This window comes from Eptesicus fuscus, chromosome 9 (genome assembly GCF_027574615.1).
Source record: "Eptesicus fuscus isolate TK198812 chromosome 9, DD_ASM_mEF_20220401, whole genome shotgun sequence".
Lineage (NCBI taxonomy): Eukaryota > Metazoa > Chordata > Mammalia > Chiroptera > Vespertilionidae > Eptesicus > Eptesicus fuscus.
The window spans coordinates 62,128,950-62,154,089 of NC_072481.1; the positions used below are offsets into that span (position 1 = coordinate 62,128,950).

General features: G+C 41.9%; 1 protein-coding gene across 1 annotated transcript in view; it reads left to right on the forward strand.

Moving 5' to 3' along the window:
- SAMD13 (sterile alpha motif domain containing 13) overlaps positions 1-24,933 on the forward strand; it is a 73,396-nt gene extending 48,463 nt beyond the window's left edge. The window contains exons 4-5 of the mRNA XM_008139471.3: positions 7,734-7,845; positions 23,790-24,933. Of these exons, the coding sequence (XP_008137693.2) occupies positions 7,734-7,845; positions 23,790-23,933 (256 nt within the window). The 3' untranslated portion in view covers positions 23,934-24,933. The remainder of the gene's footprint in view (positions 1-7,733; positions 7,846-23,789) is intronic.
- The last annotated feature ends 207 nt before the right edge of the window (positions 24,934-25,140 follow it).

The window sequence follows — 25,140 nt, forward strand, 5'->3', positions numbered from 1 at the left end:
TCTGTCTTCTTTCGAAAAGTTTCTGTTTAGGTCCGTTGCCCAATTTTTTTTTTTTTTTATTGGATTGTTTATCTTCCTTTTGTTAAGTTGTATGAGTTCCCTGTAAATGTTGGAGATTAAACCCTTATCGGTGATAACATTGGCAAATATGTTCTCCCATGTAGTGGGCTTTCTTGTTGTTTTGTTGATGGTTTCTTTTGCTGTTGTCATACATATATCTTATCAAGTGCTTTTGTTTCCTTCAGATAAGTAAATACCTAGAGTAGAATTGCTGGATCACATGGTAGTTCTTAATTTTTTAGAAACCTCCCTTCAGTTTTTCATAGTAGCTGCACCAATGTACATTCCTACCAACAGTGCTCTTTTCTTCACATTCCCACCAACACTTGTTATTTCTCTTTTGTATGATAGACCTTTTAATAGGTGTGAGGTGCTATCTCTTTGTAGTTTAGTTTTGCATTTTCCTAATGATTAGTGATGTTGAGCACCTTTTCATACACATGTTGGCCATCTGTGTGGCTTAGGAAAGTGCCTGTTCATATCCTCTGCCCATTTTTAAACTGAATTGTTTGATTGTTTTGTTTTTTTTATTTGCTAATGAGTTTATGAGTTCTTTATATAGTTTGGATATTAACCCCTTATCAGATATGTGGTTTGCAAATTTTCTTTTCATGTGGTAGGTTGACTTTTCATTTTGTTGATGGTTTCCTTTGCTTTGCCGAAGCTTTTTGGTTTGATATAGGATGTAATCCTACTTGTTTATTTTTGTTTTTGTTGCCTTTGCTTTTGGAGTCAGATCCAAAATATCATCACCAAGATCAACGTCAAGGAGCTTATTGCTTATGTTTTCTTCAAGGAGTTTTATAGTTTCAGGTCTTATGTTCAAACTTTTTATCAATTTTGAGTTAATTTTCATGAATGGTATAAGGTAATGGTCCAGTTTCATTATTTTTCATGTGGTTGTTCAGTTTTTCCAACACCATTTATTAAGCTAAGTATTAAGTTAAATAAATTATCATTTTTTGTGTGAATTTAGAGGATTAGGAGATGATGGTAGAATTAAAATATATGGTCAAGTTAGAATTTATTATTGGTATGCTAAAATTCCAAAACTCTGATTTCAATGTAGAATTATCATCAAGAGACTTTTCATATAACAATAACAATGGTTACTATTACTTACTTCATTACAATCTAACAATGTTCACATGTACAGAAATCTACACATCAGTCAGCTCTCCATTTGTGTGGCAAGCAATTGCTCTAGGATTGAATAAATAACCTCACGGGATATTTGGTAATTTGCCTGGAAGCCTTGCCTCTCTCCTTAAGGAAAGAGGAAGAGGAAACTGATAGAAGTACTTGTGTGTCTGATGCAGGAAGTCGCCCCTCTGTCCTTGGGACCTACTCCTGGTGTTGCTGCAGATCCAGGCCTCCAAAGCCTCTCATCCCCACACTGAACATGGCCTGACTCACATTGCCGTGATGACTTCTACTTCTGTGACCTCCTTCCTCCACCTTCCCCTTAACCACTTTTTGGAATAAGGCAGGGAATACACATGATCCTCTTTATCACGCAGCTGACTTGAGACTTTCCTCTTTGCTGGAATGTTTCTGAGACTCATCGTGACTGTCATAATAGGCAGGTTAAAAGTAACGAGTAATTGGAATACAAGATTGACTGGGGATATTCCTATGGGGACATTGAACCAGTACCTTTTTAAAAAAATATGTTTCTATTGATTTCCGAGAGGAAGAGATAAAAACATCGATGATGAGAGAGAATCATTGATTGGCTGCCTCCTGCACACCCCCATCCTGGGGACCGAGCCCGCAACCAAAGTATGTGCTGTGACTGGTTCATAGGTCTACACTCAACCACTGAGCCACTCAGGCTGGGCGAACCAGTACCTTTTAAAAACAAGTAAGGTGCTAATCCCTGGAAGTTGAACGAACAGAGCTTTGAGTGGCATGACCAAAGCGGTGGCCATGGCAAAGTCAGGATTTTGCTCAGTTGAATTTTGGTACATACTTGGGATGGGAAATAAGCCTGGAAAGTTATGTCTGAATCAAATCCCTGAATACCTAGCTAAAGAATTTGAAATATACAGAAGCCTTGAAGAATTGTTTTTTCAATGTTTTCATTGCTTGGGTATGCTGCAGCTAAATGCAGTCAATGTTTATTTATTTGAATATTTAAAAATAAAAAATGGCCTGTCATGAACCTTTGAATCATTCTCTTTTGGGGCCTGCCTTGTAGCCATAGCCAGATCCCTGCTTGTTAGGATGAAGGGAGAGGGAGAAAGGAAAGGAGATAAAGCTAAAGCTCATTTAGTTGCTACGTTTTGAGATATGTCATAGGCAAAGAGAGCAATATTAATTTATTACAATCAGAATTATATTGCTTTTAGCCAAAGGTTGTTTTAAGACAGGCAAACAGTAGGCTAATTTAATTTTGAAAGTAAGTTATAAAGGTCAAGGCAGTACAAAATTAGAGTGCATTTCTGAGTGAAAATTTAAGTAACATTGAGAATTAGCTTTATGAGAAGAGTAATGTGATAAATGTATCACCATAATATATTAACCAGTGTCTAAAGTAACTTTTGCTCTGAACTTTAAAGCATAAATGCAATTACTGAGTATAATGGGATTTTGAATCACATATGGATTGTATTTATCCAGTTTTCTCTTGGTCTGAGCAACCCTCAAACTCTATAATACCGTTAACTACAGTAAAATATACACATACTAGATTCAAAGAAAGAGTTTCAACTATTTTCCATATGCCTTCACTAATAAATAAAGAGGAAATGGAGACTATTGCTACCAGCACTTAAAATTATAATGTGCAAACATGAAAACGCTCATTATAAGGTTCCAATCTGCATATACCTGCCAAATTTGTTATTTATTGCATTTCTGTTCCCATGATGATGTCTCTCTAGCTCTATTTAAACGTGGGATGATTGTTTAATTAAGAGATAATCATTTCCCAGTGTGACTTATTCACACATGATATAATTTTTATCAATCCATGATGTACCTAACCATATCCACAGAGACCAAAAGGTGAGTGGGCTAAATGGATACATTGATTTGATTAAGTGATGGAATTGTAGACAAATTTTGCCCACATTTTTTGCTAATTTTTTATAATAAGGTAAAATGCCTGGAAAAGTATTTATGAATTGATCACCTTAATACATTGTATTCTAAGAAACATTTTGCTATGACGCTAGTGAATAATAAATATTAAATGATAATAGTACTTTTATATCTGCCATCTCATTTCATCAGTGCAAAATTAGCAGCCACAATGGGAACCACCATTTGGGGGGTTAAGTTTTAAACAGCACCATTAAATTCCTTCTGGGATTTGATATGCACAAGTTATAAGAAAAGATTTGGAGAGAATGGCCCATTTAAAAGGAAACAAAGTGTCCCAGTTTGGCCACAAACAACAGTCCTTGAGGAGAAGTGTGGCTTTCCCAGTGGGGAAAAGTGACACTTAAATTTGTTCTCTGCAGTGTTCTCATTATTTTACCCAGCCCGGGCACTCTGGTCTCGCCAAGCCCAGCCATCATGTTGCCCTGGATCATCTCCAGCTTTCTCCTTAAAACTGTTGCTGAAACCACTGGAACGGCCCAGTGAAATCATTCAGCATGCTCACAAGCATGTCAAACTTGTGGCCAGTGGGCCACATGCCTCGTTTAAATAAACACAGCATGCAGCCCGCTGGCCTTGAGTTTGACATGCTTGCGAAGTGACCATGTGTGCCTGCATGTATCTGCCTGTGCAAGCTTCCCCTCTCAGAGCCTAATTTAGGATGTGTTCGGAGCAATAGATACCTTTCAAAATAGGCTTTGAAATCTTCAAGTGTCCTGGTTGGAAAAAACTATATGGGCCCTCCAGTGCATGCGTCCTCAATAGCACCTGCTCACCCTCAGTGCTAGAATGACTTAGAGTTCACTGTTCACATGCCGGCTTCCTCTCCCCAGATTGCCAGCTTCTGGGGAGGGCCTGCCTATGCATTCCTATCTCTGTAGCCCTGCATCCAGCACAGTACTGAGAAGACTTTTAGTAAATATTTGTTGTATCAGTGAGTAAGAAGAGTAGAAAAGCATGGATTTGGAGGCAAGCATATATGGAATCCAATCTTGGCTCTGTCTACTCTGTGATTTGGGGTGAGTGTCTTAACCTTTCTGAGCCTTAGTTTCCTAAAAACAGGATTCAGTAGCCAGTTCACAAGTAGCTGGCACACTGATAATAAGTAATGAATGAAAAGTGTATTTTAGACTCTTAAGTGCTCTTTGGTTGGTAGTCTATTAACGTAACAAATCTTTGCTGTGTATGGATTATGCACCATCAGACCTGTGCTAGGTGCTGAGAGCTACAGAGATGAAGATAGACAGGCTTCTCCCTTCAGGATGTGAATAGTCCAACATGGTGATTTCTTTTCTAAGTTATTTGGGGGAGGAGGGGCAGGGAGCTATCAGGCTTAAATTTAGGTGGATTACTTATTAAAAGCATTGATTGGTTTCTAACTCCTTCTTTCTTCTGCATGGAACCTCCCACCCTAAGAATGAGAGAGCACCCAGTTCTCACTGCTCCTGTTCTTCATGGTACACTGCCAGCAGTTTTGCCATGTTCTTATTCTCTGCTGTATTGCTAGTACTCAAGAATATTTCAGAATTATGGATGAGATGATGTCATATCCCAGCAGAGTAAGAATCAGGAAAGCCTCCCACCCTAAAATTAGAATGTAGCAGACTTTGTTATTGTAATTAGATAACTATTCTTTATAGTTAATTGAAACCATCCACAGAGAGAGTGAATTCAGATGTTTTCTGGGGCACTTAAAAGTGTATCCGATGGGACTCTGTGCTCACTGCTAGAAGTGAGCTGATTAGAAGACTTAAAAGGTTTGTTACAACAATGAACTCCTTTCCAAACATTCTTCAAGCCTGCCTTAAGCAAGAGAAGGAAAATGGTTCCACCAAGAGAGTCCCCAGTGTTCAGTCATGTTGCTATGTTAATGGTAGAAAATCCCAGCACTTGTATAATGTTTTTAAAACTTATGTAGCTTTGATATTAAAATACATAATTAATGTTTGACAATGTTATGGTGTAAAGCAGGTTTTCCCCTATGTAGATTGCCTCTTCAATGGTAGAAAAGATGTGTGTGTGTGTGTGTGTGTGTGTGTGTGTGTGTACATGTGTGAGCATGCATATCCATAAGTGTGTGTGTGTGCATGGGCATGCATTGTTTATGGATTCACAGTCCCTAAGCCCCAAATGGAAAATACTTCTAACTAGTAAGCATTCACTCTAAATGGTTTAAAATTAAGTGCTGTGGTGATAAATCATTGATCACAAGTGCCATTATTAGTGACTCCCTTTTCTTTAGCTAGGACAGAAGTTTGTTTTTTTTCATCAAATATTTTAAGTTCCTACCATGAGGAAAGCATTCTGCTTGGAGAGAAGCAGAGGGACAGCTAGACCCTGGACTTTTGGAAATTTGGATGTTTGGTTTCCATTAAAAGTAACATGAATCTTTTCAACTTTCACTAAATGTTGAACGTCCCCAGGTTTAGTTCCAGGTCCCGTTTTCTTATCCTCTACAAGGTTTCAATTACCATCTAAATGCTTCTGCCTCGCAAATGTGCACCTCTAGCCCACTCATCTGCTTTGAGCTCCAGACTCAGGTCCCACATTAAATCTCTACTTGAATATAGATGGTACCCTAAATTCAGTGCATCCAACTAACTCTGAGGGTGTCATCTAAGTGAATTAACCATTCATCCAGTTACATTTCCTTCATTCTCAATGTCTAGTCCACCACCAAGTCATGCTGATTTAATTGGTTAAATATATCTTAAATCTGCACACTTCTCCTTTTCCATGGCCATTATTCTAGTCTTGGTCACCATGATCTCTTGTTCAGGTGACTCCAGTAGACCTCTCACTGGCACCCCTTCTTTTCTTCTGGCTCCTCGCCAATGCTCTTCAAAATGTGAATCTTACCAGGTCACATCCTTTGCATAAGCCCATTTAACAAGTCCCCGTTGCTGGTGCACAAAAATCCAGATTCCTCAATGTGGCCTCCAGGACCTACATAGCTCCCTTGTAGTGTATCTTCCTCTCAAAGAGCCTGGAATAATCTTCTTCCTGACTTTTTCATTTGGTTAACTTCTGGCTGCTTTCTAGACCATACCTCAAAAGAATCTTCCACAGAAAAGCCTCCCTGGCCCCTTAAACTGACCACAATGTGAAGCTGCACATTTAATTGTATGGTTACTGATCAGTGTCTTCCCCACAGGACTGAAGGCCCACAGAGCAAGCACCATGTCTGTTTACTCACCAGTGTGTTCCTAGCTAGAGAGCCAGCAGGAGCTCTGTACTGGAGGCTCTCCTAAGCAAAATTAATCTATTTGAAATTTATATAAGGCAGTGGGAAGTCTTTGGAGGATTTTAAGCAGGAACAGTGTGATTGGATGCTCACTTTGGAAGAATCATCTTGGATGAGGTGTAGCAATATCAGACAAATAGAGACGTGAGGCAGAGTCACAATAACTGCAGGTTCCTGCCATTCTTTCTCTATTCCACTTCTCCAGTCCCTCCTCTCTAAATCCAGTCCAGCCCAGCCAGTGTAGGTCAGTGGTTGAGCATCGACCTATAAACCAAGAGGTCATGGTTCAATTCCTGGTCAGGGCACATGCCTGGGTTGCGGGCTCAGTTCCCAGTAGGGGGCATGCAGGAGGCAGCTGATCAATGATTCTCTCTCATCATTGATGTTTCTCTCTCCCTCTCCCTTCCTCTCTCTGAAATCAATAATTATATATATATACATATATATATTTTAAATCCAGCTCAGCAGCTCACCCGCCAACCCTCGAAAACAATTGCTTGATCTGTCTAGGCACTTGAACATTGATTGAGTTCCTAATTATGCACTTGACACAAGGAATAATAAAGTCAGAAATGGTCTAGGTCCAAATGTGTATCTCTAGCCCACATCTCTCGCTCTAGTGGGAGACTGTTGGATAAGCAGAGAGTATACTCCAGCATGGGAAGTGATACCAAGGGAGTTTGAACAGAGTTCTTTAATGCAGAGGAGGTCATAGCTAAAACAGTCCCCTGGTAGAATAAGAAAAGGCCTCACAGAGGAGGAGGCATTTGAAGTGGGACGAACTAGGAAAGAATGGTGGGTTTTGCCAGGTAGAAACAAATGGGGAGGGGCATTTAAGTGGCTGGAACAGTATGTGTAAAGTCCCAGAGGTGTAAAAGGGCATGGCAGACTGGTGAATGACATTAGCCCTGCAGTTTCATAGTGGCAAAGAGGATGCATGGGAAGGGGGATGAAGAAGGTGGTAGAAGATGGAAAAAGACAAGTACGTTAGTCCTATTTTATAAAGGGTCCAGTGTTCTTGGGCTGTGAGCTGCCAGAATCACTGGACCACTCTTAATAGCTCTGGATTAAAAAACAGTACATGAGGAAATGATTTATATTGAAAGTCTAATGGTGTATTAGGAAAGCAGTGATCGAGCCAATGAGAGGAATGATCTTCTGAACCCAAGAAACACAAGCATGGCTGTGGTCCTGAGGGAGGTGAATTGGGATCTGGGCCTCCAGGGAAGAGCTGGCTGGGCCTGCCATTGGGAGACCGAGTCCTGAGCCTGGCTCCACGCTGGTGTGTTCTGCCCTGACAGCAATCTGGATTTGTGTTTTGCAGTTCCCTGGAGAACGGGAGACCACCCGATCCTGCAGACTGGGCCGTGGTGGATGTCGTCAATTACTTCCGGACAGCGGGATTTGAAGAGCAAGCTAATGCTTTTCAAGAACAGGTAACTGTCTAGAGAAGCACATGATGAACACAATTACCTCCCTTCCCACAGAAGCAGAAGGAAGTGAGGAGGAAGAGGACCAGAGAGTACTGAGGGATCCGTGAGGCTCTCCGCGTGTCCTCCATACCTAGTCCCAATCATATCGGGCCTTAACAACCCCAGGAGTGTGGGAAAGGGAAGAAAAGAGTGACAAGCTAAAATTGCAAGAGGAATACACAGGCCTGGAGACTGTCACAGCTGCAGAGAGAAGGGCTAAAGCTCATTTACATCTGCATATTCTGAAAGATGCAACAGCCCTACCTCCAACACAAACACACTAGAAAGCAGAAAACAGAAAAGAATGAAAAAGGAGAGACAAATCTGACAAAGAGACATGCAGCCCCGTCTACTGCTGGCCTTTGCACCAACTGATCTTAATAACCCCCTCCCATTTGCTTTCCAGTGCTTAGCAAAGTAGAGTGGAAAGAGCACAGGATTTAGTTAAATCCTGGTTCTTCTCACACTGTGTAACCCAGGTTACTACATCTCTGAGTCTTGGCTTCACATCTACAACATGAAGCTATCAATGCCTCACTTGATGGGGGGTGGGGGGGTGAGGATTCAAGGACAATATATGCACAGTGCCTAGGAGAGGCCCTAGCAGTGTCGATGCCCACAAATGTTAATTCCCTTCCCTTAGGTCCAGGGTTGGTATTGGGAAGAGAGAGAGAGAAGCAGAGGTCCCTCCCGATGGTGGTCAGACTATGGATGTTCATTATAATATACATGCAATTTTTCTTTATGTTTGAAGGTTTTTTTTGTCATAAAATTGTGGGGAAAATAGCTCAGGTTGGAAAGTGGAAGACTGATCAACTGGAACATATATTATTTTGGTTTGAATGGTAGAAAGTCCACTTGTATCATTGCAGTTGAGTAAATTTGAACAATATTGCGAAAGGTTAACAAAACAAACAAAAAAAGGACTTAGCTATAAAAGGTCTCTTGGCCAGATTCCCTGCTGCCCAAAAGCATTTTTAAGAATAAGCTTCTACTCAGACTTTCTCAGCGGCATATGTCCCAGATTGAAGTGGAGGTGTTCTTTGGGCTTCTGGATTCTGTACAAGACCTCAGAAATGCAACTGGCCGGCTTTGAGCTTGGCTCAGGAGCAGGCTCTCTCTCCCAGGGATGACATCACTCTGGCCCTAGAGACAGAGGCAAAAGGGAACAGACTCTCCTAAAGCATTTCATTCAGAAATCCTTCAAGGGGGAAAGGAGCGTCATCTTGCTACTGTGTTGAACCCGCCAGTTCAGGAGCCTAAGAAAAGAATTCCCAGGGGACTGGAGTTTTGCAAGCATGGTGCAGAAGCTGGACTTCCTTCATTCTCATGGAAGGGCGGTTGGGTAGGGGAAAGAGTCTACCTTGAATTATTCTCCAGAAGTGATCCAAATCTTCCTCCTGCTGTGAAATTCTCATTGCCTTTCCTCGGCTCATTAAAAGAGGGTGAAAAGGGAGTTACTGAGCAGGCTCAGGCTGATAAGACAAGTAGCTGCTGTGATTTTCATGAGGACTGAGGGTTAGAATCCTCCACCACATTAACCTCCCTCTCCCGTCATCATGCTTCAGAGGCCTTCAGTGCTTCACCTCCAAGGACCTTCCTGGCAATGAACCTCAAGCAGTCAGCAGTGACTCACCAAGTTCCTTCTGGATGGGAAAACTGCAGGCCACCCCCAGCCCAAACACGTGACCTTCCCAGGCACATCTTCTAGGTCACAGTAGGCAGATCCTTAAACATCCTCAGGGAAGGCTTTGCCCTGCCTTAAATGTAAGCAGGAACACATGGAGAGCATCCCCTAAACCACCTCAGAAAAGACCAAGTCCAGAAAGGGTAGCACGGTTGCCAATGATGTGGGAGCTTAGTTTCATGGCTATGTCTTATGGGCTGAATGTTTGTGACCCCCCAAGATGTGTGTGTTGAAACCTTAAATCCAATGTGATGGCATTAGGGGCTTTGGGGAGATAATTAGATTTAGATGGGGTCATGAAGATGGAACCCTTATAATGGGATTAGTGCCCTGAAAAGAAGGGAGTAGAAAGCTTGCTCCTTCTCTCTGCCATGTGAGAGCACAGCAAGATGGTAGCTATCTGCAAGCTAGGAAAAGGGTCCTCCACAAGGACCTAACCACATTGCCACTGTGATCTTGAACTTCTAGCCTCCAGAACTATAAAAAATAAATTTCTGTTGTTTAAGCTACCCAGTTTGTGGTGTCTTGTTATAGCAGTCTGCACTGACACTGATGCCAGACATGTCCCCACTCAGATGGGCTGACTTTAAGGAGAGTGTCTGTCTTCATGGTGTGGTCTCACAGTACACAACTAGATACTGGGTTGCCTTAGCAACTAGACTTGATGTGGTTTTCTAGCAGCATGCTCCATTGGAAGATGTCAGTCCGTTGAATGACATTCGTCCAAAAGACAGGAATGGTGTCCTAGGTTCCTGTGGTATGGAGAGGCAGCTGGAATAAGCTGGTGATCTTTGTGTAACCTCCTTTTCTCTGTGCTTCACCTCCAATTATATCCATTAAGTTTCCCTCTGGTACAGTTATCTCCATGAAGTTTTCTTCTGGCAAGCCTCTTTTGAGCCTTTTGTGTGAGCAACAGCTACAGGCCACAAGAACTGTCAAAGGGAAGGCCTAGGCTCCTGTACAACCCCGTCTACACCCGTAGCAGTGATCTAGTGTCCATAGTGTGTGTGTGTGGGGTTGTGTTACTGTTCTGGCCAGTCTCCTTTCATGATCAGTGATATCATTCTCTCTCAGGTTGGCATGTGGTTTGTGTCATCAGGGAGCTGGGTCCACTGGCTGCGTTAACATTGTGCTCAAAGGGCTCACTGGCCCATCAGAGCAGGAGGCACTGGGAGCCCTTCCGAAAGAGGGCAGCGATTCCAGCACTGTCACTCCTGTCTCTCTTTCCCACACACATGGTGGCGTGGTGACCGTTTTCCCCTGTGTCTTCTAACAGACAGACCTCTTAGGCCGTGGCGAGGGGCATGCGTGAGAGTCTTGACTTCTGGTTTCTTTTCTCCTGATTGACTCACTTCCTGGGTGATCCTGGAGGGTTTGCCTTTCTAGGACTCAGATTTCTATAGTGACTGTGGAGTTAACCAAGCAGAATATGCTCCAAGCTCCTGCTTTAATAGTCAGTTGTTATCTTAGAACTTGCCCTCATGAGGTATGCTTTTAGGCACAGCATAGGACACAGAACCATTTCAGCTGTTGTATACACAGCTGGATTTTCATGACTAGATGATAACAAATTGGCATTTGCCCCTGGATATAGGTCACTGGTTTTTAAGAGTCAAAAAAACTTTAGAAATTTTACTTTTCTAAGAGCTTTAGTTTTTAAGAGAAAACCTTTTAACTAAGCTAATTCAAGAACATTGCCACCTTCCTCACACAGAACAATGAGGATCAGATTCATTTTTGTAAAACTCTGAAGGCTAAATGAGCACAGTTCTTTGGTGTAAAGCCGCCTCTGTTGACAATACTTGCAATGGCCAGTGGCGGCATTCTAGCAATACAGTTCAGCAACTTTACCACTTAAACTGGATGCCAACTGCAAACCACAAAGATAGTTCTGCCCTTTTGTAGTGTAGTCACTTCATTTCTATCTTTTTCTGACTCACATACTCATATATACTGAATACATACTCTGAAGAAGATCTGCCATTCAATCAATGTCATATAATTCACATTGTTCAGATTCCTCAAACTTATAAGTAAGTGACATCAGTGATTCTGTTTTAAGAACAGTATGTATCACTGAGATAATTTTTTCTCAGAGCATCATGACAAAATAATATGCAACTCAAGGTGACAAATTAATTTTACTCTCTGTTATCTCCTCACTTTTCCCAAACCAAATAAGAACAGTATTTCACTCTGAAATGCCCGACTGGTTGTTTAAGCCATTAATTTGAAATGCAGAGATTGGCATTTCTTTTCAGATGACTTTTGGTTAAATATTGATATGTTTCTGAGGTCACTGACATAATAAATAAAAGTAAAAATGTTTACTGCTACAAAGTGCCACGTAGCACTAACCACATCAGATGGAGTAGTCGAGTGGGGAAGCCTGTCAGAGAAACCCTGAGAATGTGTTTTAAGTCATAGCCAGATGGATTTCAACGGTGGTGATTTCAGATGGATAATCTATATATATATAGAAGCCTAAGTGACCAAACGACCAAACGACTGAACAACCAGTCGACCGGTTGCTATGACACGCACTGACCACCGGGGGCAGATGCTCAATGCAGGAGCTGTCCCCTGGTAGTCAGTGCGCTCCCACAGCCAACCTCCCGTGGCTGGCCAACCTCCTGCAGTCTCTCTCCCCGGCTGGCCAACCTCTCATGGTCCCTCACCCAGGCCGCCCGTTTCCGGCCCCCCTTGCCATTGGCCCTGATCACCAGCCAGGCCAAGGGACCCCACCTGTGCATGAATTTGTGCACAGGCCTCTAGTTTCTAATAAGACCCAGGACAAAGCCAGGCTTTGGGGGGAGGGGTGTCTAAAGCTTACACAATTCTAGCAGACCACCTGGGGGAGGTACAAAATTATGAACATACAATTGCTGAGGCAAAATTTAAGCTTCATTAGCTTCATGGTAAATCTAGCTCTGAATCAGACCAGCTGAAACCCCACAAATTGGAAATAACTATTATTACTTTATCAGCATTTCATAGTACTAAGTACTGAAAATAGTCAAGGTGTTCTGCTACCTGATATTTCTTCACAATTGAAGGCTTCTGAAATGCTTAAAATATTTTGTAGCATAATGAACACAGGAAGTGTCAACTCAAAACTCTGCCAATATGTCCTTTCAGCCCATAAAAACTTAGAAAAGACTTAAAAACAAATAAGAAAATGGCCAAGATAATTGAAAGTGAAACTGATAAGGAAAGAATCTTTTGAATTCTTGATTAAAATAGATTTCCATAAACCAAAAATCCTAAAAGGTTGTTTAAGTCATTCACTTGAAATGAGAACAGCTGTAAGATATTATGATATAGACAGATGTCTGGTGCTTCTTTGGCTTATTCACATTGTTTCCGTGGTTGTTACAGCTTTTTCTAACATTCATTAAAATAAATATAAGACTGTTACGGTAAAATAATTATTGTAAGTATTCTTTTAGTTTAATAAAAAGCCACCTGAAACCATTACAGGTATGAGAACCATTTGAAGGAAGCACAGAGGATTTCAGGCAGAGGAAGGATCAAATATCAAAGTATGGGGACATGAAATAACATAGTTTATCTTGAGAACTCCAAATACCTTGGAGTAAGAGGAGTGGTCCAGGGAATGCCAAGTGATTGGACTGAAAGGTAAATAGGGGTCCAGCTAACAGACAGTCTGGTTTGCCTGGAAGAAGAGGATTTGGCCTGTCAGGCACTAAGAAAGGAGAGTAAGTGGGGAGTGCCATGATGAGATTTGTGTTTTTGAAAGATCAGTCTAGTGGTAGTGTGGAGAGTGGCTTGGAAGACATGGAGACCAAAGGCTAGAAAGATGCTATAATAGTTCCATTGGGGATGGAAAGTAAGAGATAGATTAGGGAGTCTAGGAAGGCAGTCAGAATAATTTAGTGGATCATTAATAGTGGAGATTGAAGATTTGTCCCATCCTGGTTCTCTGCGATAGCCCCAGGACTGAGCTCAGTGCGCACAGGCCGTGGAGACTTGGGTGACTGCCAGGTTTCCAGTTTGGTGGTTATAAAGTACTGCCGTTAACCAGGATGCTTGTGGGGAAATTTTAGAGGGCTGTAATGACCACAGTTTGGGGTGCATCAAATGTGAGGTCCTGTAAGTGGATATATCTAGTATACAGCTCAGGGGACAAGTAAGGCTGACGAACAGAAATGTGAGAGTCATAGGAGAGAGTAAGAATGAGAGAGGCATTTGTAAGGGGATCTCAGAAAAAGGCCAAGGAGAACACCACGGTTTTGATAGGAGAAGAAAGGCAACTAGAAAAAGCAACTGAGAAAGAACACTCAGGGAAGTGGGCAGAGAACCAGTAATGAGAGGTTGTATAGAAACTCATAAAGGGAGGAGTTTCAGGGAAAATGCAATGATTAACAAGGCCAAATACCTCAAAAAAGTGAAGCCCAATGGAGCTTGTGTATAACAATGGATTGGGGGGTGGGGAATATGAACAATGCTGAGTGAGTGAGACGTGAGACAAGGGACGAAGGCGCTGAAACCGGTTTGGCTCAGTGGACAGAGCATCGGCCTGCGGACTCAAGGGTCCCAGGTTCGATTCTGGTCAAGGGCATATACCTTGGTTGCGGGCACATCCCCAGTAGTGGGTGTGCAAGAGGCAGCTGATCGATGTTTCTCTCTCATCGATGTTTCTAACTCTCTATCCCTCTCTCTTCCTCTCTGTAAAAAAATCAATAAAATATATTTAAAAAAAATAAAAAAGGGACGAAGGCAAGTGAAGGAAGAACCAGTAGCTGGAGGGTCCTTTAAGCATGAGGGCTCTTTCCTCATAAGAGAGGAGACAATCTGATTTACATGCAGGAAAGTAACCAAAAGAATTGGACAGGTTAAAATTGAATGAAATTGAGGACAGTTAAATGAAGCAAAACTCCCTGAGGATAAGGAAAGGGATGAGATCAAAAGAGTATGGAGGGGTAAGGATATGGAGAAATTGAAGCCCTCATGCATTGCTGGTTGGAATACAAAATGGTGTCGCTGCTGTGGAAAACAGTTGGGCAGTTCTTCAAAAAGTTAAGTGTAGAATTACTGCATGACCCAGAAATTTCACACAAAAGAATTGAAAATACTTGCACACAATCTTCACTGCAGCATTATTAGCAATCACCAAAAGGTGGAAACGATCCAAGTGCCCATGAACAGATAAGTGGATAAACAAAATGTGATATATACAGACAATGGAATACTATCTCTAATAATAATAGACAAATATGCAAATTGACCATACCTCCGACACACCCACGAGCCACGCCCACAAGCCACGCCCACCATCCAATCAGAGCGAGTATGCAAATTAACCCAAACCAAGATGGCTATAGCCACAGAGAGCAAGGTTTCCTAGGTAACAGAGGAAGCCAAGCTTTCCGCCTGCCCTAGCCAGGCCTAAGCCTCCACTCAAGCTACAAAGTTTCAATTATAGAAGGTAAACAAATTCAAACAAATGGCGGCAGAATGGAGCTTGAGAGAGCAGGCCAGGGTTGCCGCAGGCAACAGGGGAAGCAAAGCTTTCCGCACACCCTGGCCGGGCCCACCCGCTTAAGGCAACAAAGTTTCAATTATAACCCCAACACAAATGGCTGCCGGCCGGCCTCAGAGGGAGCCCCAGGGTTGGCTCCGCTCCAGGCTACAAAGTTTCAATTGTAGAAGGAAAATAAATTCCAGATACCAGGGCCTCCACTTGGGTTGCCAGGGGGCGTGGCCGGCCTGCAAACCACCACAGGCTCCTCGCTCAGGCCGCCCCACACCCTAAGGGAAACCCCACCTGATCCGGGATGCCCTTCAGGGCAAACCAGCTGGCCCCCACCCCTGTACCAGGCCTCTATCCTATCTAATAAAAAAAAGTAATATGCAGATTGATCATCATCGCAACACACAATATAGCTGCCCCCATGTGGTCAAAGATCCTGCCCCCATGTGGACACGAGATGGCCACCACAAGATGGCCAGCAGGAGAGGGCAGTTGGGAGGCACCTGGCCTGCAAGGGAGGGCAATTGAGAGGGACCAAGCCTGCAAGGGAGGGCAGTTGGAAGTGATCAACCCTGCAGGAGAGGGCAGTTAGGGGTGACCAGGCCGGCAGAGGAGGGAAGTTGGGGGCAAACAGGCTGGCAGCAGAGTGGTTTAGGGGGTAATCAGGCTGGCAGGCAGAAGTGGTTAGGGGCAATCAGGAAGGCAGGCAGGCAAGCAGTTGGAAGCCAGCAGTCCTGGATTGTGAAAGGGATGTCCGACTGCCCGGCCTGGTGGGATCGGGCCTAAATGGGCAGTCGGACATCCCTCAAGGGGTCCCATATTGGAGAGGGTACAGGCTGGGCTGAGAGACAACCCCCCTCCGTGCACGAATTTCGTGCACCGGGCCTCTAGTTCAGTCATAAAAAGGGAAGAACTTCTGATACATGCTGCAACATGGATGAACCTTGAAAGCATGCTAAGTAAAATAAGCCAAATAGTGTCTGGATTCCATTTACTAGTATATGAAATATCTAAAATAGGCAAATTTATACAGACACAAAGTACATTAGAGGTTATCAAGGGCTGAGAAGGAGGAGGCAGTTATTACTTAATGGATTTTCTGTTTAAGGTGATAATATATAACATTGCAAATGTAATATAGTTTGAAAAATAGTGGTGATAATTATACAACATTGCAAATATAATTCATGCTGAATTATACACGTAAAAATAGTTAAACTGGCATATTTCATGTTATATATATTTTACCACAATACAGTGTAATGTCAGCCATAATATACATGGTTGTTCAAATAAGTTCAATTATTTTATTTTTTAACAAAAAGAATATGAAGGGATTAATTCTGAGCAAGACAAAGATATCTTTCTGTATCCTTCCTATCCTTCCAATGCTCTGGGGCATAGGTGAGGATGTATGTAGATATAGCTATAATTGCCCTCGTCCTCAGGGACATTAAGGTAGTTCCTAACAGTCTCTATTTCCTTTGTTAAACAAGAGCTAAGTTCCTCTGCTTAGAGTGGACAGGATGGGTAGAATTTTAATGAGGAACTAAAGGAGAGCAAATGAAAGTTAAGAATGACCACTAAGGGAAATGGAAGAGGGAGCTGACCAAGGATAAATAAGAGAACTGTTAAGGTATTCTACACCTGATGATACTGGTACATTGCACAAGTATAATGTTTCATCTTCATGATTTCTTGATTTTTCCCCTCAGCTGCACCATGTATAGAAGTCAGAAAAGCTACATTGCTCCTGGATGGGGCGTTTGTGGCTTGAGCACAGTAGAGGGCAAAGAGCCTAAGAGGGCCAACCAGAGGGTGCAGACTTAGTATAAAAGAGGATCCTAAGGGGACTCTTGACCCTAGAGAAAGTGGAGTTGAAATGAAAAGGTGGGAATAATGGAAGTGAGGAGTGAGAGAACAGATATTTAACTTTCAGTGTTGTAGAGGTAGGACTCTTCTGGTTGATGACAGTATACAGGTAGGCTCTAAGAGTGAAGGTGAAGTTGTAGAAATGATTGGTGTATTAGAGTAGACTAACTGCTGGCACAAGTAGATGAAAACATGTATAATGACTTAATTAAAGTAGAAGTTTATTTCTTGATCTTATAGATAGTCCATAGTAAGGGTGTCTGCTTCACAGTAATTCAAGGATCCAGGATGGAGGCTCTCTCATCTTCAACCAGAAGTTTTCAAGATTATCTGGGCATTGATATCTAGTTGTTATAAGGATAGAGAGCAAGGAGGAGTTCACGTAGGTGGTTTCATTGGCCAGACCTGAAAGAGGTGCACATCAATCCCTTCATTGGCCAGAATGTGGTCATATGACCACACCAAATTGCAAGGAAGTTCTGGAATTGTGCAGTTGTGTGTCCTAGGAAAAAAGCAACCAGCGCCCTCGCTACACTTGAACTTTAAAGCCATTTTTAAAGCATTTCTTGTTGTGCTATTGTTACTTAGTTAAATACACAGAGAAATTTCAAAAGGGCTAACTTTAAAAAAGCAACTGAAGTGAAGAAGCATTATCTGATCATGCATGGGCATCATTCATTTCTAATTCTGTTCCTTAAACCTACTCTTTTTTTTTTTAATCTAGGCAGACATCTCTATAACCCAGTTACCTCATTTGATGAACTGAATTTCATACTTTTTCCTTCATTAAAAATGTGTACAAGATTTTTTGTGAGATAGAACCCCTTTATCACTCACTTTGTGCCAGCAGCAAATATTAAATAATACAGAAAGATACCCATTAAGTCACTGAAGGCATCAGCTCAAATGATCTAAAATAAATTTTGTGCCTGATTTAAGTGCAAGACCCATTTTGCTTCAGACTGTTACTTTACTAAATGAGGTAAGACTTCTTTTTAGAGCCACACAAATGTTCTCTCCCTGTTAACAAGCTTCTCAGTGTTGGATTTTTAAATTAGGTGAAATCTGCCCTAACTGGTTTGGATAGAGTGTCAGCCTGGGGACTGAAGGGTCCCGGGTTCAATTCTGGTCAAGGGCACATTCCCCGAGTTGCAGGCTCAATTTCCTGCTCTGCCTCACTATTTTTCCACCTTTCTTGATGATCACTCTTTTTCTCTTTCTAGCCTTTCTCTTAGCTTCTCTTCCCAGTGGGGGCATGCAGGAGGCAGCCAATCAATGATTCTCTCTCATTATTGATGTTTCTCTCTCTCTCTCTCTCCCTCTATGAAATTAATAAAAATATATATGTTTTAAAATTAGGTGAAATCTCCCAGCAGGTATATTATCCACCCCAAATTTTCCACCAATAGGAATACAAGGCAAGCACAGCATCAGCCAAGAGTCATTGGCTAATAATGTTCCATCACAATTACTCCACCCACAAGGAGCTGCAGAGGGCAGGGAGGGGAGGAGGCACTGCAAAGGACACCTACAGCAAAGAGGAATTTCTCCCAAAAGAGATGTTGTTCCAGGAACCCTGTGATAAGATTCAAAGGATCTTGATATAGACTTGAGTAGCTCACCATCTTCCTTTTCAAAATCATATGGACACTATTCAGAAAATAAACTCTGTCTTGGTGAGGAAAGCTCCTTTAAAGAAACATGGTGGATTATTACAAAGTACTAGGCGTGCCTCAAAATGCTTCCTCCTCTGATATTAAGAAGGCTTATCACCAGCTAGCTCTTCAGGTACACCCTGACAAGAACCCGGAAAACAAAAAGGCAGCTGAGGAGGAATTCAAACGAGTAGCCGAGGCCTATGCAGTCTTGTCTGATGCCGAGAAACGCCACAACTATGACAAGTCCAGAAGGAACCACATCAAAAGGGAAAATAGAGGAGACGGCAGAGACAAAAACGATTTGAAGGAGGAACTGTGGTTTGAGAGGCCACGCTGTGGCTTTCACAATGTCTTTGAAGATGAAGACCTCTTTTCGGGAGATTGTTTCCCCACTGGCCATGTGGGTAGAGCCAAGAGATTCCACTCTTCCTTTTTTGATGTGACCCCCATTTTGGACACAGGATTTTCCACGTTTGTATCCCTGGGTTCCAGACCAGGTTCCCCTTCCTCTGGGAAATTTGTCCCCTTTGTAAGCAGTGGAATGGGAAACTTTAGACTGGTCACCACTTGTAGCCAGATAGTGAATGGCAAGAGAGTTGTTACAAAGAAAGTTCGAGAAAATGTGAGAGAGAAGACTGAAGGGGAAGAAGAAAGTCCATTTCATCGGCTTCCTCTACGCCATTGGTAAGGAGTTGCTGCAATATTTTTTTACAGGCAGTCTTTCCTGTGACGCTGGTGAGTCTGATGCTTATCAGAGACCAGAGTTGGAATCTGAGAGTGTGTTGAACTGGAATGGACAGAGGTCAGCTTAGTCCCAACATCTCATTTTACAGAGGAGGACAATAATGGGCCATATGTTACATGAAGAACTACGAAGCAGCAGGGTTTGAACTTTAATTTAGGACCAAGTCTTTTGATTCTAAGTTGACTCTTCTTTTCCCCTGCACTATATTTGGGACAGTAGAGACCACCACCATGAATATGACCTTCTGAGTCAGGGTCCCACCGTTATAAACCCCATTGACTTGCCTTCAACTCTTTTCAGGCTCTACCTCGCTATTGTGCCACTTTCTTGAAGATCCCTCTTTTTCTCTTTCTAGCCTTTTTCTTAGCTTCTTCTCTTCCCACCTCATCTTCTTTCTTACCATACATTTCCAATGGACCATATCAAAATTAGGCTCAATTGAAAGAGTTACCTAGGTGTGGATTGCTTGCAGAGAGAAAGAGTGAAAAGTAAATGGGTAAGATTTTTCACATACTTTTTTAGTAGTTAGCATTTATTGAGTGCTCAGCAGATGTCAGGAATTCTACTTCACATGTGTTACCTCAATAATACTTCAATAGTGAAATACAGTAGCTACTTTCTCCCCATGATATAGATAAGAAAGTGAGGTTTAGAGAGATTAAGTAACTTGTCCTTGGCCCAACCTAGTATGCAATAAAATAGTGTCTTGCTCTAAAACATGCTTGTCTACCGAGTTATAACACCTGTGGATCCTACTCATTTATTTTTAGATCTAGGGTCTTGTCCTCATTGGAAGTTTATACCTGTCATCTCTGAGCTTTACTTCCATGCATGAGTACCTGCTGGAACTTATTAAGTCTGCAAACATTTTTAATATTATTGCCCAATAGGCACTTGGTTATTCTTCCCTAAAGACAGAAGACAGAAGTAATGTTAAAAGTTTCACTTAAACTAGCAAATGATTATCCCTTTAACACAGATATATGAACAGGATCCCAAGATGTGAATTATCTTTTTATTTGGGCTTTAATCATGACATACCTGCAATCATGGGATTTGGTCACACTTCAACCTCTTCATTTATACTAAATAAATGGGGTCCAGGGGACTGGTTCCTTGTGGAGAGTTACTGCTGAAGTCTGCATTGCAAATCCCGTATTCCAGTCTCCACTCTCAGGCTCATTCTAGTGCACCATGCAGACCGGCAAACTTTTATACATGTTACATAACAAATGAGTAGCTTTCTTAATTCAAGGAGTATTCCTGTGTTTGTGATTTTTATAAGACAAATGTTTTATGAGTCTTTGAATTTTTTAAATTTTAATAAATTTTTAAAACTTGAACAGGAATATTCCTGCATCCCTCTGGCCAAGGGCAGCATTCAGGCAGAGAGCACTCTTCTAGAAAGGAAGCAGAAGATGGGTTCGGAATAGAAATATATCTCATTTCTTTCAAAGCCCGCACATTTCCACTTAGTAGGCATTGAGAGTCTCCTATAAGTCTGGCACTATGCTGGTTGCCTTACATGAATGCATCACTTTTTATCTCCAAAATCCTTCAGGGGTTTACTTCCATTTCACAAGTGAGGAAACTGAGGCTTAGGGAAGTTAGGTCCCTTACCCAGGGTCACACAGTAAGTTGTGGAGACAGGTTCACACTGTGGTGTGACCTAGAAGCTCACATTTCCATTATGCTGTATTCTACTCCCATTCATCTGAGCTGTTATAGTTTGATTTAATAGGAAAGTTCTGTTGTTAAGCTCTATTCATTTCAAAAGTTTTAAAATGAGGATTTCCGAGTAGAGCTTTCTTTTGAACCCTAGTCCGAGGTGAATTACAGTGTGGCTACTGAACAAAGGTAAAATCAAATTGGAGCGTGGAATATGATTTTCCATTTTGTCTCAAATAAAATCCCAATTTCAGCATTTTTCACAGACATACTTGGCTTTTGACAGAAATGCTGAGTTGTAGGACTTTTTTCCAGCAAAGATTTTTAAAAATTCACTTTCAGTTAATCAAGGAAGTTTTCTTGTTGTATAGCAATGAAAGCAGTGTCATCTCTTCCTGGTGCCTGTTTGAAATACGTAATAAGTGAAGTAGGAACAGACACCAGCAAAGGAAAGATGGAGAGCAGGAAGGGCTTGGCGGCTTTCTAAAGCATTCCAAGTAGGTCTGTGTCATCTCAGTGCGTAAGCGAGAACATGAGCTTTGAACTGACCTGTGACTCAGATTCCTGTGACCTCACAGTGCCTTCAGAACCGCTACCGTGACTTCCAGGTGTCGGAAGCTCTTCTGCCAACTCTCATACTTGCAGATTTGACTGATGGGCCATCTTTGGGATTACTAGCTGCTGAAAAAGAAGTAAAATACTTTAGAATTGGAAATTCCCTCCCTATGTCCTTAATTTTCCAATTGCCCTGTCAACAAATGGCTTTGTTACGCACTATGATTTTGAATAGTTGTCTCCTACATATTAATGGGGGACATTTTGTTTTCTAGTAGATGATGAAATAACAGTTTCCAACACTCAGAAACACCACAGACTAGTTAGAAGTAATTCCTTGTCCTTTTGCTGTGGTTCATGTTAGGTATTTGGAATGAGGACCATAGTTCGGTGAAAGAAGAATGATAAGTAATTGTATAACTTATAGCTCAGGGAGCATTTGCAAAGGTGGTATCTCATGGAATCCTGTCTAAATCCCATACCTCCTATTACCTACCGAGGAGAGAGGAGGAAGACACTTGCCTAAGGTCACAGAGTGGGTGATTCTCCAGCCCCCTAGCCCAGTGCTGTTTCTCCCACACACAGTCATTCAAAGCAAATTTTCTTCCCAGCATAGCAAAGTTCATGACAAGTTTGAAGGAATGGCCCCCCTTGGTCATGATGTAGGAGGGGGTCACAGTTTTATGAGCTACAGTTGTATAGTAATGAAAGCAGTGTCATCTCTTCCTGGTGCACGTTGTGTCCCCTTGTCTGTCCATCAGTGGGGGGTGTGGGTACAGATGTATATGGGTAGAATGATGAAACAGATGTGTCGAGGCTTACCAAGCATGCACAGCTGCTTCATCTCTTTCAGGTTCCCTAAAAGCTAGTTCAGCTTCTTCCCACAATTAAGTGATAACAAAAATAAGGTGCAGTCAGCATTCTCAGTGTTTCCTTTCCAAAAGTTTCACACCACTTTCAACACTCCATGTCCTCATATCTTGCATGAGAAGCCCATTTTTATTTACCCCAAAGCTCTGTAGTCTCCAGGGTAGCTGCGGTGCAGGATACCTGGATGGGTGTCTGACGGGTATGGGGAGTGTACTGTGAGAACAGAGGAGGGAATTTGCGGTGGGCAGAGCTCTGCCCCTCACTACCTTATTTGGAATCTCAAGGATCCACTAAGAGGAAGTGTGGTGGGGCCCTCAGCATGAGAGCTTGATTTTTAGGTTGAGATAGGATGGTTCTCCTTTTAAAGGGCAGGAAAGAAGTTCAGAGTGAGTGAGTCATTTTTCTAATGTCCACTGTTGTGATTGACAAGATTCCAGAAAACCTAAGTCCCCAGTGGTCCATCTAAACAACACATATTTACCTTCTAAGTGTCAAGAGAAACGGGTAGAGTTATGAAAAGAACATTGGCTTAGGACACATGAGAGTTCAAATCCTATGCCATCCTTTCCTAACTTCTTAATCTTGATTCTTGGTTTGCCTGTAAAGTTAAGATGATAATCCCTGCCTGTCCTAATTTATAGAGTTATTTTAGGAACTAAGTACCCAAAATTCTGCATAAATTATAACCTATAATATAAAAGCCTAAGCGACCATTGCGGCAGAATGACCAGAACGACTGGTCGCTATGATGCACACTGAGCAGGCAGGCAGGCGAGTGGTTAGGGGTGAGCAGGCAGGCAGGCGAGCAGTTAGGGGCGAGCAGGCAGGCAGGCAGGCGAGCAGTTAGGGGCAAGCGGTCCTGGATTGCAAGAGGGATGTCTGACTGCCGGTTTGGGCCCAATCCCTGCGGGCCTAAACCAGCAGTCGGACATCCCCCAAGGGATCCCAGATTGCGAGAGAGCACAGGCCCGGCTGAGGGACCCCACCTTCCCCCCATTCATGAATTTCATGCACCGGGCCTCTAGTATATTTTATAAATGGAAAGTGTCATTATTCCTTTTGGAAGCAATATGTTTGATCCTTAAGGGTATGTACTCCAAGCTTACTGTCAGTTTTTAAAGATATTTGTGATGTGATCTTGAAAACAAGAACAGATACCAATTGTATTTAATCCAAAAATAGAAGATGGAAGATAAAAATAGAAGATTCAATTTTCCCCCCATTTTGGCATAAGTGAACAAGTAATGATTTTAGCTTGGAGACAATCAATATGACTTTTTCCTTTGAACTTCCTTTTTGTTTCATTATTCTTGAGCTTTTGGACTTACATGTTGACTTTCCTCTCTGCTTCCGTTATAGGAAATTGATGGAAAATCCCTGCTATTGATGACAAGAAATGATGTGCTGACAGGACTTCAGTTAAAGTTGGGGCCTGCTCTGAAAATCTATGAGTATCATGTAAAACCTCTGCAGTCAAAGCATTTAAAGAACAACTCTTCATAGTACAGTCAAATTGGGGTCTCAGACCTCAAAAATACATAATGACATAATTTAGTTTCATGTGATGAAACTTTGTAAACAGGATACATACATGTGTATATGTAAAGAATTTCAACCAAATGAAACGTTATCCTATTGGATAGACTAGGCAATCCATCAGCTGACCTGAATTCAGCTAGGAGGAGCAAGAAGAACAGGTGGATGGGACGGTTTTCTTTGTGGAGTTTGTCAAAGAGAGTACAAAGAAATCAATGTTTGGCATGTGTAGATACCCTTCCCCAGAAAAGCTTTGAGGTCATAAGGACATTCTTCGTTTCTTCATAGATGGCTTTCCCAAAATCTTTTAAAAATGTAATGGGATGAGCATGTTTTGGTTAAAGACTTGGGGAGGGGGAGAGAGAGAAAGGGATCGCTGTCTCCCTTGAGCTCCTCTGCTCCTTAGAGCTTGTGTTACTGGATGGAATTGCTGACACCCTTTTCTACAGAGGGTCCTCCACTCGACCTTATTAAGGTTTCACTGGGATATGCTGCAACTTTTGAAATGAACATGCATCTTGGCCCCTTTAGAATCAGAACCACAGCTCTGAAAAGGAAAACTCTGTGTATTGAGGATATCCATCCATATTCCACTGGCTTTCACAGGGGGGTAATGGTATTTTCTGCATAGAATTGCTTTTAAATTGGTTGTTTCCGAAGAAAGCATTATTTCACTTTATGGTTGTATTTATAATAATTTGTTTCTGAAGAAATTTGCCAAGAGTTACAGATCAAAAAGCCTTGTTACTAGTACAGAATATTTTTATATACATTCCTTCATGATGGTGTAATATTTTTAAAATTGCTCTAATGCTTTGTTTGATTCCTGGTTTGAGTACTTGTTTTTAAGAACTTGAAAAGGTGGGGTTGCTACATCTCTGTTCAAAGAGACATTTGTTCAATCTCTGTGTGTTGATGACTTGTTGGATTGTGTTTTGTGGTTGCAATAAAGCATTGCTTCAGTTTATTCCTGGTGTATATTTGATCTTTTCTGTTGGTTGTTTTTGCAATTGGGATTAAGGATTAAGGTTACTTCTTAAAACCATGGAAAGTTAAATCTTAAAAAAATATACTTCAGACATAAGAAACATGAGGTTTATATGTGGATTTATCTTCTTTGCAAATGGAATTGTCCAAGTATATCTTGTTCCTTCTCTTATCCCACCCAAAAACA